This window comes from Phocoena phocoena, chromosome 19, assembly GCF_963924675.1.
Source record: "Phocoena phocoena chromosome 19, mPhoPho1.1, whole genome shotgun sequence".
Taxonomy (NCBI): Eukaryota; Metazoa; Chordata; class Mammalia; order Artiodactyla; family Phocoenidae; genus Phocoena; species Phocoena phocoena.
Genome location: NC_089237.1, coordinates 30,330,029 through 30,342,237, shown reverse-complemented (window position 1 = coordinate 30,342,237; position 12,209 = coordinate 30,330,029). Strand labels below are relative to the sequence as shown.

The 12,209-nt window shown below is 57.0% G+C and overlaps 1 protein-coding gene across 1 annotated transcript; it reads right to left on the bottom strand.

Moving 5' to 3' along the window:
• Positions 1 to 1,312: 1,312 nt before the first annotated feature.
• MPO (myeloperoxidase) lies at positions 1,313 to 11,370 on the bottom strand. Its single transcript, XM_065897649.1, has 14 exons — positions 11,346 to 11,370; positions 11,109 to 11,186; positions 10,866 to 10,959; positions 10,136 to 10,311; positions 9,816 to 9,939; positions 9,587 to 9,716; positions 9,310 to 9,516; positions 8,169 to 8,487; positions 6,204 to 6,364; positions 4,602 to 4,857; positions 3,968 to 4,138; positions 2,956 to 3,193; positions 2,027 to 2,241; positions 1,313 to 1,402 (listed from the first exon to the last, which is right to left on the bottom strand). The coding sequence occupies exons 2-13, from the start codon at positions 11,182 to 11,184 to the stop codon at positions 2,034 to 2,036; spliced, it is 2,160 nt and encodes a 719-aa protein (XP_065753721.1). The 5' UTR covers positions 11,185 to 11,186; positions 11,346 to 11,370; the 3' UTR covers positions 1,313 to 1,402; positions 2,027 to 2,033.
• Between the last annotated feature and the right edge of the window lie 839 nt (positions 11,371 to 12,209).

The following is a 12,209-nucleotide window of genomic DNA, read 5'->3' as shown; positions in this document are numbered from 1 at the left end:
TTCCCCTCCCAAGGCAGGCCTTGGGGTCACTGCCAAATGAGTAACTGGATGTTTACAGTTGTGACGTGTCTCACCACCAACAGGTCGTGTGCACGAGTCTATGGGCCGAGAGGGCACGGTCTGGTGGGATTTCAAAGTGCTCTCAAAGAGGAGGCAAGGGGCTCCTGGGAAAAGAAGCCATGGCTGTGGGGTGGCAAGAGAGGCCTCAGTGCCACGGGGTCAAAGAGGGTGGAAATCCAAGCCTGGATTCCCCCAAAGCTAAAGTTAATTTCCCTTCCAGGGGCCATTCAAGGAAATACCCTCTTCTTCTAGGCCAGTCCTTGGAGCCTGCGAGGCCTTTGACGGGCAGCTCCAGAACATCGCTAGCGCTGCCGCCCAATACATATTCATGAGTTGTTTTAAAATGACCTTCCTGGGTAAGGTCAGCCCAGCCGGGGCCTCCAGATCCCTGACTGGTGGGGCAGAGGTGGGAGGCACTTAGCCATCCTGTGGGAAAAGCCCAGGAGCCACAAGGCCTGGGCTGCAGCTCTGACTCTGGCACCCTCTTCTCTGAGGCCTCAGATGAGGCCCTTAACCTCACTGAACACCCCTCTCGTCATCAGTGAAATGGAGCTGAGTAGTATTTATCCTGCTAGGGTGAAGTGCCGGGGGCTCCTATGGGCATGGGAGCCCCAGCATCCTGCATACTTTCAGGCTCTAGCTGAGGGTGCCCCTCCCCAAATGTGGGAAGAAGGGAGGGAACAGGGAGGGAATCTACCAATCAGAGGGATTAAGTTCCAGGCAAGTTTATTAGGGAAGTATGCGCCTTCCCCTCCCTCAGCCCAGCCTGCTGTCCCAGTCTGGGAACCTGGCCCCGTGAAGGCAGGAGTGAGAAGGAGTCTACTGTCCTAGGGCCTCCGAACCACTGTGCCAGCTGCAGGGATGCAGGATCCAGAGATGCCTTGTTATCTGGGGAGGGAACTACCTTCCCATCACCCCTCTGCTCTTCCTCTCCTGCAGTAAAAGTGTGTGTCCCCTCTATTTCCCGGCCTGACACATAGCAAATACTTCCCACGAACAGAAGGGCTTGGAGACCACAATTCCTGTTCCCCGGGGAAGGTGAGCGAAGAGGGTCTGCTTGGTTTGGCCTGGCCCCTAGGCTTCTAAGAACTGACTGCCTTCCACGTATGAATCGGCCAAAGGAGGACTCCTGGATGTCCTGACCCCCAGTTCAGAAAGGGCCCTGAAGCACTGACCACCCTGGTTCAAGTTCAGAGCCCAGAACAAGCCTTATGCTGAGGGTCCAGCCCCACTGCAGACACAGCAAAGATCCCCATCAGTGATGTTTTATTATCATAATCATCAGGTACAAACAAATGGTACCAAAGGGCCAGTGGGCCCCAGTCCCTCTCCAGGCAGGCTCCTGTGAAAAAGCAAGAGAAGAGAGTAAGGAAGACAAAGGGCAGCCAGGGACTGAGCCTGGCTCGCACGGGCCCATAACTCAACCACCACCCACAGCCCCACTGCTACTAGCCACTCCTCTGGGGTCGCTGGTTCACCTCTGCTACCCGGACCCTCTCAAGGTATAAGCTCTGTGAGGGCAGAAATGGTGTCTGACTTTTTCTGTATGTTTCCCATGCCTAGCACAGTGCCTGGCAGGTAGTAAGTGCTCAATAAACCGAGTACTAGAGAATGCAAATGGACCTTCTAAGGAGCCATGATAGCTGTTATTTACAGAGAAGAAAATTCAGGCTTAGCAAAGGTTGAGGAACTTGTTCAAGGTCACATAGCTGGTGAGCTGCAGAGGCAGGATTTGAACCCAATGCACACAAAATACTACCCATGTTCACACACACACACGAAATGCAATTTATATTCACTGCGTACGTACACACACACACACACACATGAATGAATGTCTAGTCATTGGTTTTTCTGGCTGGCACCCAGAACAGGGATGGGCCCACCTAGGGAAGGGAGATCTCTGTGGTTCCAATTGGCCAGCCCAGGTATGCCCAACCTTCACCTCACCACTGCACCCCCTTACCCAGCCTCTAGTCCCTGTCCCTCCAGGAACCCAAGTCCAACGCAGGGAGTGCACTGCAGTTGACAAAGTCCCGAGGGAACGTGTTGGACTCGAAGATGTTGTTCTTGGACACGACGGTGATGCCTGTGTTGTCACAGATGATGCGGGGCAAGGAGATCTTGGCCAGGGCCTGCTGTTGCTGCGGGCTGAACACGCCCTCGTTCTGCCACCAAAACCTGCACGGGAACACCGCTGGCCATCGTGCCTGAGGCCCTCCTGGGCCGGGAGGGCATCCACTGGCTGGAGATGCTCCCGGATGACAGAGGACCACGGCAGACACCGGCCCCACAGCACGGGGGAGCTCCAGGCCCTCAGGCAGCCCAGGGGGGTTCAAACAAATAGAGCCCCACTCACAGCTGCCCAGCTGCCTCCCCCGCCCACGCCCCAGCAGCCTCCGGGCACCGCTGATGACAGACTGGGAGCCAGGCCCCCACTCATTCACAATGTAGCCAGGGCTACATCCACGTGGGGAGAAAGGCCCTTGGGGGTGGCTTATAATTTGTCCACCTGGAGTGGGACACCTTTTAAAAATGATCCCAAAGGCGCGATTCAGGCTAGGGTAGAACTGGGTGTGATAGATGTCAGGACCCCAGGAGCAGCCGTGGGAAAGCGAGGATGGGACCTTCCAACAGAGATCGGCGGTGCCGTGGCGGCAGCCCGGGACCCGGAGAAGAAGTGACTACGAGTGGCATTTTCTCTCTTCCCTCCTTGACAACCAGGGGTCCAGGTCCCTCCTTGCTGCGCCCCCAACAGATTCAGGGCGCATTAGGGATGACCTTGAGGCTCCCCAGAATGCACCCCTTCTAGCAGGAGGAAGCTGGGGCCCCCGAGGGTCAGGGACAGGCCCACCGCCACGCAGCGGGCCTGAGCCCCTCGGCCTCCGTCCTCACCGATCGCCATCGCGGAGCTTCCTGAACTGGGTCCCGATGAGGCAGGCAAGCAGCAGGCCCACGCGGCCTTTGCTGTTCAGGGGCTCGGCCACACCACCCATCCAGATGTCGATGTTGTTGGGCGTGCCGTACTGGGCCATCAGCTTCCTCGCCAGGTCCAGGTTCTTCAGGACCGTGCCCAGCTCGCCCACCGTGCTGGGCTGCGGAAGCCCGCAGAAGCGCCTCCAGGCATTGTACCCTGTACGGGGGGAGGGGAGAGACGCCCGTGGGTGGGTCCCAGAAAGGCCACCTTCCCAACACAGCGAGGCCACGTACTGAGGTACCTGAGGGAGGGGAGGACACAGAGGGGCTGCTACCAGGCTATAAACCCCACAGGGAACCCTCCGGCCTCTCCAGGGGCCTGGGGACAGCTGGGTCTCTCCAGGAGCCTCTCTTTCTCCCCTTGTCCTCCCACCCTTCGGTAAATCCTAAATTGCCATAACTCCTGCTGGCATCTCCCGGCCCTCTGTGGAGATCTCAGACCCGTGATGGGTGCAGTGTGTCTAGAAGGATCGGCCACACCAGCTGTCCTATGACACAGGCACGGGCGTGGCGTGAGGCTGATCTGGGCTCCAATTCCAGCTCTGTCATGGACGTGGCTGGAGAACCTGGGCAGATTCTGAATTTCTCCAAGCCTCGGTTTCCTCATCAGTAAAATGGAGGTGATAATAATCTCTTCCCCTCAGAATTCATGTAAAATGAAGCAAAGTGAAATGAGATGGAGACAGATTTTGAGACTGTGGGTGGGGGCTTGTGGTTATTACGATGATGTTCTAAGTTGGAGGGTTACAGCAACACAAAGGAGGTGGGAGGTGCTGGAAATGGGGCAGATGGGCCCAGGGAGAAGTAGGAGCCTGACCTCAGACCGCATCCTAAGAGCAACATTCTGGGGGTTCGGGGGAGCCCTGGGCAGCTGGGGGCACTGGAGAGGGCAGGCCCTGGAGTGGGAGGTGGGGAGGGGCGGGGCCCTCACCTGGGAGGCCGTGGTCCCGGCTGCGCTGCATGTTTAGAGCGGGCAGGTCCAGCCCGATCCTCATGACCTGCTCAAACAGCCGCTCCCGGATCTCATCCACCGCGATTTGGTTCTGCAGATTCAGCTTCGCAGGGGTGGCCATGAGGCCCCGGAGGATGGGGTCAATGCCACCTGGGGCGAGAGGAGCAAGGTTGGGGGAAGGATCTGGCTCGGTATCAGAGCTCAGACCGGAGTCAGGTAGAACCGGGGGGATTGCAGAAGCGGGCTTGGCATGTGCGGCTTCTGGCGCCAAGGTGTCCCCAGCGGGCAGGTCCTCACTGAGGCTTTAAGGTCTCGGGGGGTAATGCCATTCAGACTGGCAAGGCTCAGGTGCTCCCAGCCCCTGGCCTGCCGGGTCACTGAGGATTATTCAGTACAACACACAGGAAGGAGCCAGCTCCTTACAAGCCATCTGCACCAGAGTTCACCAGAGTCAGGTGAACTCTGCTTGAAAGTCAGAGGCTGGAAAGTCAGATCAGATCCCCAAAGATGGAAGGAAAGAGGATTTTGTCCACCCTAGCTCCCTGTGACGAAGCCCACCCCCATCCCACCCTCGGCTGCCAGCTAACTCACTCCTGGCTTAGGTCCCGCTCACCTTCCAGCACAACCCTCCAGCTGGCAAAAAAGACCTTGCTGAGCGGAACACGAGGGTTGGGCTGCATAGGCTGGTACTGATCGTTCAGGCGGAACATGAAGGGTTGGATGAGGGTGTGGCCATAGCGGAAGGCGTTGGTGAAGACGTTGGCGATGCGCGGGTCCACCGAGTCATTGTAGGAGCGGTACTCGGGCAGGTACTTCCTCATGGCCTCCGGCCCCAGCACCAGGGGCAAGTAATCTCGGTAAGTGATGATCTAAAGAAAAGTCACACAGAGCAGCCTCTCCACTCATCCCGCCCAGCAGATTCTTCACCTGCTCCTGACTCAGGGGATCCCTCCCTCGTATAAGGCCAGAGATTTGCCTCCCACAGCACTAGAGCTGAGTCTCACAGAGTGGCACCGAATGGCATAAACAGAGCTCTAGTGCTTGCCAGCTGTGTGCCCTTGAGCCAGTTATTAACCTCTCTGAGCCCCAGTTCCTCAAATGTAAATTACGGGTAATTATGCTGCTCTCTGCCCTAAAGTATTACATAAAAAAAGGGCTTTGTTAGTCCTTGCAGTAGCTCCCTTGCCCTTGTTACCCATGGTCCCATTTCTCCTACAGACTTATTAGCTCCTTGAGGGCAAGGGTTGTATCTCATTTCTCTTGAAATTACTCAGTGCCCAGCAAGTGCCTGGCTCACAGTAGGGTTCAATATATTGCCTGTAGGAAGAGGGGAAGCAAAATGGAAAAGGGCCACCCTAGATGCTTTCTCCCAGTGAAAAGAAAAGAGATGGAACAGTCCCACTCTAGATTCTAGACTCTGGAATTTCCTCTGAGGTTTAAATGAATCTCACTTTCTTAGTGCAGATTGAAAATTCACCCTCAGCTCCAGCAACTCTCTCTCCTCCAGGGTCAAAGAGTATTAACAAGGGGTGTGCATGTGCGTGTGTGTGTGTGTGTGTGTGTGTGTGTGTGTTTATGTCTTGGGGAGACAATGGGGATGCTGGAGCATCAAAAGTTGGGAGAAGGGAAATCCCCTGGAGGTCCAGTGGTTAGGACTCTCTGCTTCCACTGCAGGGGGCACGAGTTCAATCCCTGGTCGGGGAACTAAGATTCCGCAAGCCATGTAGTGCAGCCAATAAATAAATAAATAAAGCATTTAAACATTTCAAAAAAAGTTCAGAGAACACCCACCATGGATAAGCGAGGATAAGGAGAGCAGGTGACCTGTGATAGAGCTATAAAGAAGAGAGAGTGTGAAAAGGAGCCAAGGGTGATGATGAGATGAAGGAAAGGAGAAGCATTTACTGAACAGCTACTGTGCGCCAGGCACTTTAGAACCACCTGTTTAAACCTCCCAGTACCATTCCTGGTGGACAGGAAAGTATCAGTAGAAAGGTCAGCAAGCCTGGGAAAGAGGCATTGGAAGGCAAGTGACCCTTGTCAGGTGCTTGGTATCTGCCAGGTGTTTTCATATGTGTCCTTTAATCCTTACAGTATCATGGATGAAGAAACTGAAGCTCATGAGGGTTAATTTGCACTGATAAGATGTGGCAAAGGCATGTCTGGATCCCAAGTCTGCCGACCCCTGGCATCACTGACGCGCAGGACCGCCTACCTGGACCATGGCTCCCACGATCTTTCTGGCTTCCTGATAGAGCTTCTCTCCATTCCAGCAGGGGTTCAGGCGCTTGAGCTCTGTGGCCAGCCGGTTGTGCTCCCGCAGAAAGAGTGTGTGCATGGAGGTGAGCTCAGGCATCTCACTTGAGCGGGTGTCCCCTTGGGGAAGCAAGAGCTACTGTCATTCCTAAGACCTCCCTCCCAGAAAGGATTTGCTCCACTGAAACCCTCTCCCAAGCCAAGGCCTCAAATGCCCCTTACCCAGCCCTCCTCTCCACCCATCTTTCCACGCCATGCTCAGTCTACACCTCCTCTAGGAAGCCTGCCTTGATGCCCTGGTCCACCATAATAGCTCTTCCTCTCTTTAGTGGCACGGCTGGTCAGAGATGCTCATTCACTAAGCACCAGATCTGACACAGGACTTGCCACCTTCCCACACCTGAGACTGGTAGCACCTTGAGGACAAGGACCGTGGCTTGTGCCTTTTTGTATCTGACCCTCCCACCCAATGTATACACAGACACATGGGGTTTAACACAGTGCCTGGTACAAAATAGGAGATCCATGAATACAGCTTGATTGACTTATTCTCTTGATTCAGGGAAGGCCAAAAAGTAGCATGCACGTTGGCTCTCCCTATTTTCCCGTCCATGTGAGACACAGTGAATGATCACAGCCCTCTCTCCTGCTAAAATTGGATGCAACCTCAGAATCCTTCCTAACACAGGACCCTAGAAAGCCAGTACCATCTGTTCAGAACTGCCATCCGCACCTTACTGCATGCTAATTGTGCAGCCTGCTCAGGGCAGGGAGCCAGGGTACAGGATGTTTGAAGTCCACCCCTGAGACTGTGCAAAAGAACGAAGTGTGACCCTCTGATCCCTCAAGTCCTCCCCTAAACCTGCTCTGGAAGTACCAGAGGGTTAGGGCCAAGCCCATTTCTGCAGGACACTAGGTTCAGTCCTCCACAGCTCTAAAGTTTGTTGAGAAGGATATTCTCTGAGAGCAGCTTTTCCTTCCCACAACCTGACAGAGGTCATGACCATCCAGGCTGGGAACATAGGGCTCAACACCATGAGGAGGCCAAGGAGTGCTGCTCTTCCCCCACTAGCCCAGAAAAGCCCACACTGGTGCTGACCTTGATTCTCCTCCCCAGGGCCCACCCATCAGGAGCCACCAGGAGGTGAGGTTGGGAGGCCAGAGAGAAAGGCCTCAGACCCACTGTTGGGTTTAAAGGTAAAAGCGTAAAATTTCTGGGCACTACCACCATCATTGCCCCAACCATATCCCCAGGAATGCCAGTTGTTTAAATCGAAAATCCCACCCACTCTCATTACAGGGAATCAAGGTGGATAGGTGGTGATGTGCTGGAGCAGCTCTGTCCAATAGAACATGAAGATGGAAATGTTCTACATTTGAGCTGTCCTATATGGAAGCCACTAGCCTACGAGGCTGTTGAGCATTTGAAATGTAGCTAGCGCTGTGGAGGAATCTTGTTTTTAATTTAAGTTCATTTAAATAACTTACACGTAAATGAAAATAGCCATGTGTGGCTAGTGGCTACCATATTGGATACTGTGATTCTAGAGGGTGAGGGTACCATGTTGCTCTCTGTCCCTTCAGTTCCCTGTTCCTGGAGGACTCAACTTTCCTCTCTCCCAGAGTCCAGAGGGAAAGAGAGCGACAGAGAAAGGGCTGAACAGATGGACAGAGGCTCGCTCCTTGGCCATCCCTGAGTCTCCTTCTTAGGTTTGGGGTTATTGTTTTTGTTGGTTTGGGGTTTTGTTTCTGTTTCGCCTCTCTGGCTCCATCCAACTTGTTACCAAGGCAACTGGATTAATATCATGAAGTTGATGAGGACAGTCTCTCTAAATGCAAACCCACAAGGTGTTCTCAAACAGGCCCGCTGTGGCTCTGGTAGGGGGTACCCCTGCGTCAGCCCAGGTCCCTGCCCAAGACTGACCTGCCAGGAAGCAGGGGATGTTCGCGGTGCGGTTGGTGAGGAGGCAGGGGTCATCGTGCAGGTTGTCAAAGGGCAGCAGGGCCCGGCCGTTGTCATGGAAGCGGGTGTTGACGGCCAGCAGCCCCAGCTGGTTGGTCAGGTTGCGCAGCTTCATGGCCAAGGGGTCCTCACTGCCGTACACCATGCTGGCGTCCACGAAGGAGGTGAGAGCGTTGATCTGGTTGCGGACGGTGATGTTGCTCCCTTTGCAGGCCGGGCTGGAGCGGAAGAAAGGGATGCAGTCGCCTTGGTTCTTGATGCGGGGGTCATCGGGTGGGATCTGCGGCACAGAGAGAGGCCCGGCGGGCTCGCCGAGGCCAGGGACAGAGATCAGGAGCGGCTTTCCCCCGCCCACCCTCCTGAAGGCCTTAATTCCCACCTCGGAAGCAGCCTAGAGCCCAGGACCAGAGGGGGCAACCCAGATACTAAAACGGAGCTCCTCGGCCCCCTCGGCCGGCTGGAAGGCGTCTCAAGGCCCCCAGGGGATCAGCCTGAGGTTCCACCAGCAGAGCGCCTCCGAGCTGGAGGGGTGATGAGTAGGATGCTGGCGTGGGGGATGTGGGGCCCCTGAAGGGGGTGTGGCCAGTCCTCTGACCCCTCCCCCCAAACCTCCTTTCTCTCCTCTTTTCTGTCTCTGCTCCTCCCTCCTCTGTTCTCTAGATCTGGTCTCTACACTCTCCGGGGGCCTCCTCTTCCTTTCCCCTTCCTCTCTCTCACTCTGGCCCCTGTATCTCTCTCCCTCTCTCTCGGATCCTCCTTCCTTCTTTCTCCCCTCGTCTACCTACTCTGCACGTGCCTCGACCAACCAGCCCACTCTCAGCCCTGCTCCAACCCCAAAACCCAGCCTCTGTGTGATGTGGGCTTGGGGAGAGGGAGCCCGTGAGTGGGGGGGGGAGGAGGACTGAGCCCCCGGCACCTGCACACAGAGGTTTGAGGGACGGTGGGAAGGTCCGTAGCCCAGAGTGGCGGGGGATGGGGGCTCAGGGCCAGCCTTGCTGGGAGCCAGGGAAGGAAGGCTGGGCACGAAGGGAGGTGTTCCCTTCCGGGAACGCTGCCCCTCCCGCGACCCGGCAGGCTGGCCGGTGGGGCAGGGAGGGAGTACCTTGAGCGGGAAGCAGGGAGGCTGCTGCAGGCAGCTGGTCTCGCAGTTGATGCCAGTGAGGAAGGAGACACGGGCGGCTGGCTCGGGGGTGAAGTCGAGGTCGTGGTCGAGCAGCTGGCCCCACTGCATGAACATGAGCGAGCGCTCCTGGTCCGGGGTCAGGTTCTCCGTGGGGAAGCGCACGATGTCGTTCGAGACGGCGCGAGCCTGCGGGACACGGGGAGTCAGGGGCCCTGGCCTCGGCCGGGCCTCTCCCACTCCGCGGGCCAGGGCTCACCAGGGGCACCGGGAAGCCGTTGCGCTTGACCCCGGGCGTCCAGCCGAAGGGCAGGGAGAAGCCATCCTCGTACTCCGCCGGCAGCCAGCGCGCAAATGCGCGGTTGGAGGCCCCTAGCGTGGGGCTGCGCCTGCAGGGGTGGGGGAACAGGGCGCTGACGCTATGTGGTCGGGACCACCCCCCTCTAGCCACCAGCCGCCCGCCGAGGGGAGGTCCCCAGCGGCCGCACCTGTTGTTGCACTGCCCGGTGATGGTTCGGTACTGGTCCTCCTCTGGGCACCTCACCCCCAGGTCCTGGTAGGCGCAGCCGCTAGTCTTGGACAGCAGATTCAGCTGGGCAGGTGTCAGCACGTCTGCGGGGCCGGGAAAGTAGGGGGCGAGTGGGAGCTGAGATTCTATTTTCTATCCTCTGCCGGGGAGCCTCGGTTGGGGGGTGTGGTCTGAGGACATGGAGGGGACGCTAGGATGCCTGCTGAGACTCCATGGAAAGAGGGGTTGGGGGAACCACTGGGATTGAGCGAGGGTCTGGGGATGTAGAGGGAATGGTACCTGTGACATTGAAGCGGCCTGGCCACAGGGGCCGCAGCTTCCTCTCCAGCAGGCCTAGGGCCACGTGCAGGTAGTCAGCAGCCCTCACAGCTGTCCTGGTGGCTGCCACTGGCTGCTTGAAGTAGGACAGGAGTTCCATGGGGCTGGCTGAGCCACTGTGAAGGCGCTGCTTGATGCTGCTTGGGGCAGGGAGGAGTGAGGGCCAGAGAAGGGAGGCAGAGACACTCAGCACAGCCCCAGCCCAGGGTTCTGGACACAGAGGACAGTGTAGACAGACCCACAGTTAGGAAGCAGGTTTCTCTTTTTAAACGGGGTTTGGACCTGGGTGCCCAGAGCCCAGGCCACGGGAGGCATGGTTTGGAAAATGTTCTCGCACCCAGAGATAAAAAGACTGACAGGGCTTCCCTGGTGGCGCAGTTGTTGAGAGTCCGCCTGCCGATACAGGGGACACGGGTTCGTGCCCCGGTCCGGGAAGATCCCACATGCCGCGGAGCGGCTGGGCCCGTGAGCCATGGCCGCTGAGCCTGCACGTCCGGAGCCTGTGCTCCGCAACGGGAGAGGCCACAACAGTGAGAGGCCCGCGTACCGCAAAAAAAAAAAAAAAAAAAAAAAAAAAAAGACTGACAGACAGAGGACCCCACGCCCAGCCACAAATTCCCCACTGCCTGTTCCTTCTCTGAAAGGCCTGGGACAGCCTTGCCCAGAACCACGCCGTTCCCCGGCGCCCCACCTTTCCCGCCGCTCCTTGTAGGCTTTGTCTACTAGCCGCTTGGCCTCCTCCATGCAGGTCAGCACCACCGAGGTCTCCACTTCCCCCAGGACAGCTGCCCAGAACAGGGGTCACGAGGTAAGGAATGGGCCCAAAGCCCCCATCAGGCCCTAGAGCCCGGGTGGCTTACACTGAGGAAAGGCATCCCGGGGACTCAGAACCTCCCCCAGCACACCACCTTTTCCCTTCCTTCTGAACTGTTACCTGGAGCGGCACCCTCAGAAGGCTGGGGCATGGCTAGAATGACCAGGAGTCCTGCTAGGCCCAGGGGCAGCTTCATCTCTGCAGCAAGACCCCAAGCCCAGTAAGTGTCCAAAGCCCACAGGGCATTTAGGGAGAAGAGAGCCCCATGTCCCTCTCCTCCCAGGCCCCTCACTCCCACCTTCACCCCCCAGTGCCCCCTCAGTGGGTTCTGCCAACAGACGGAGTCCAGGACCCTACCTCCAAAGTTCCCGTGCTCCAGCTGACATTGACATCACCTCTTAGCTAAATCTGGGCTTTTATGTCCTCCAAGCTGGGGGAGGGGCAGGGCAGATGAGGCCCGCCCCTGGAGACTGAACTCTCTCTCCTCCCCGCCTGGGCCCGGGGTGCTTAGAAAGAGTTCTCTGATATGGGTGACACGGGCAGGAGAGGAGGGACCAGAACTGTCTCCAGCCTTTGAACTTAGCACCCCCAGAGTTTCTCAGCTCCCCGTTGTGTGCCTAGACCAGTGCTGTCCCCAGGGGGCACAGACAACTAACCGCACCCCCTCCAAAATTCTGGTTCAACTGAGTATCCAAGGTTCCTTTGAAAGGGACAAAAGTTAGGAACTGACAACCTAAGGAATTATGGGAAACAGAAGGTGAAGGAGACGCCTGGAGTGATGATGGCCCGATCTGCCTCAGGGCACCTTGCCCCACCCCCAACAGTAACCTGACCCCTGTGGCCAACCTTGATGGGCAGCCCTCCATTCTTGGAGAAGGCTAAAGGGACAGGAAATCTGGCTGGGGACCGTTGGGCTTCACAGGAAAGAAGACCCTGGGGGCCATGGGCTGAGGACCAAGGTTAACTTCCTCTGTCCCTCTCTTCATCCCCTTTCCTCTTGGCTTTTGGTAGGGGGCTGTCTCCAACATCTTCACCATCTGCCCCCAGATTTCAGGAACCAGGAGAGAAGCGAGCTGGTTGTGGTTAGTGGTCAGTTGGGTGACACAGCCCAGTGCCTCCCAGGGACAAGATCATTGTCGTTAGGATTTGCATTAAACTTTTGAAATAGAAGAGGGAGAAGCCCTGGGGAAGACTGGCAAAGGGACTGCCATTCCGCAGCAG

Bases quoted from the DNA above. Each gene is read 5' to 3' on its own strand.
- MPO (XM_065897649.1), bottom strand. From the start codon at position 11,184: ATGAAGCTGCCCCTGGGCCTAGCAGGACTCCTGGTCATTCTAGCCATG. The intron at 9,940-10,135 runs GTACCATTCCCT...CCGGCCCCGCAG, and splicing joins AGGCCGCTTCAATGTCACAG to ACGTGCTGACACCTGCCCAG. The intron at 8,488-9,309 runs GTACTCCCTCCC...TCTGTGCCGCAG, and splicing joins CTCCCTGCTTCCCGCTCAAG to ATCCCACCCGATGACCCCCG.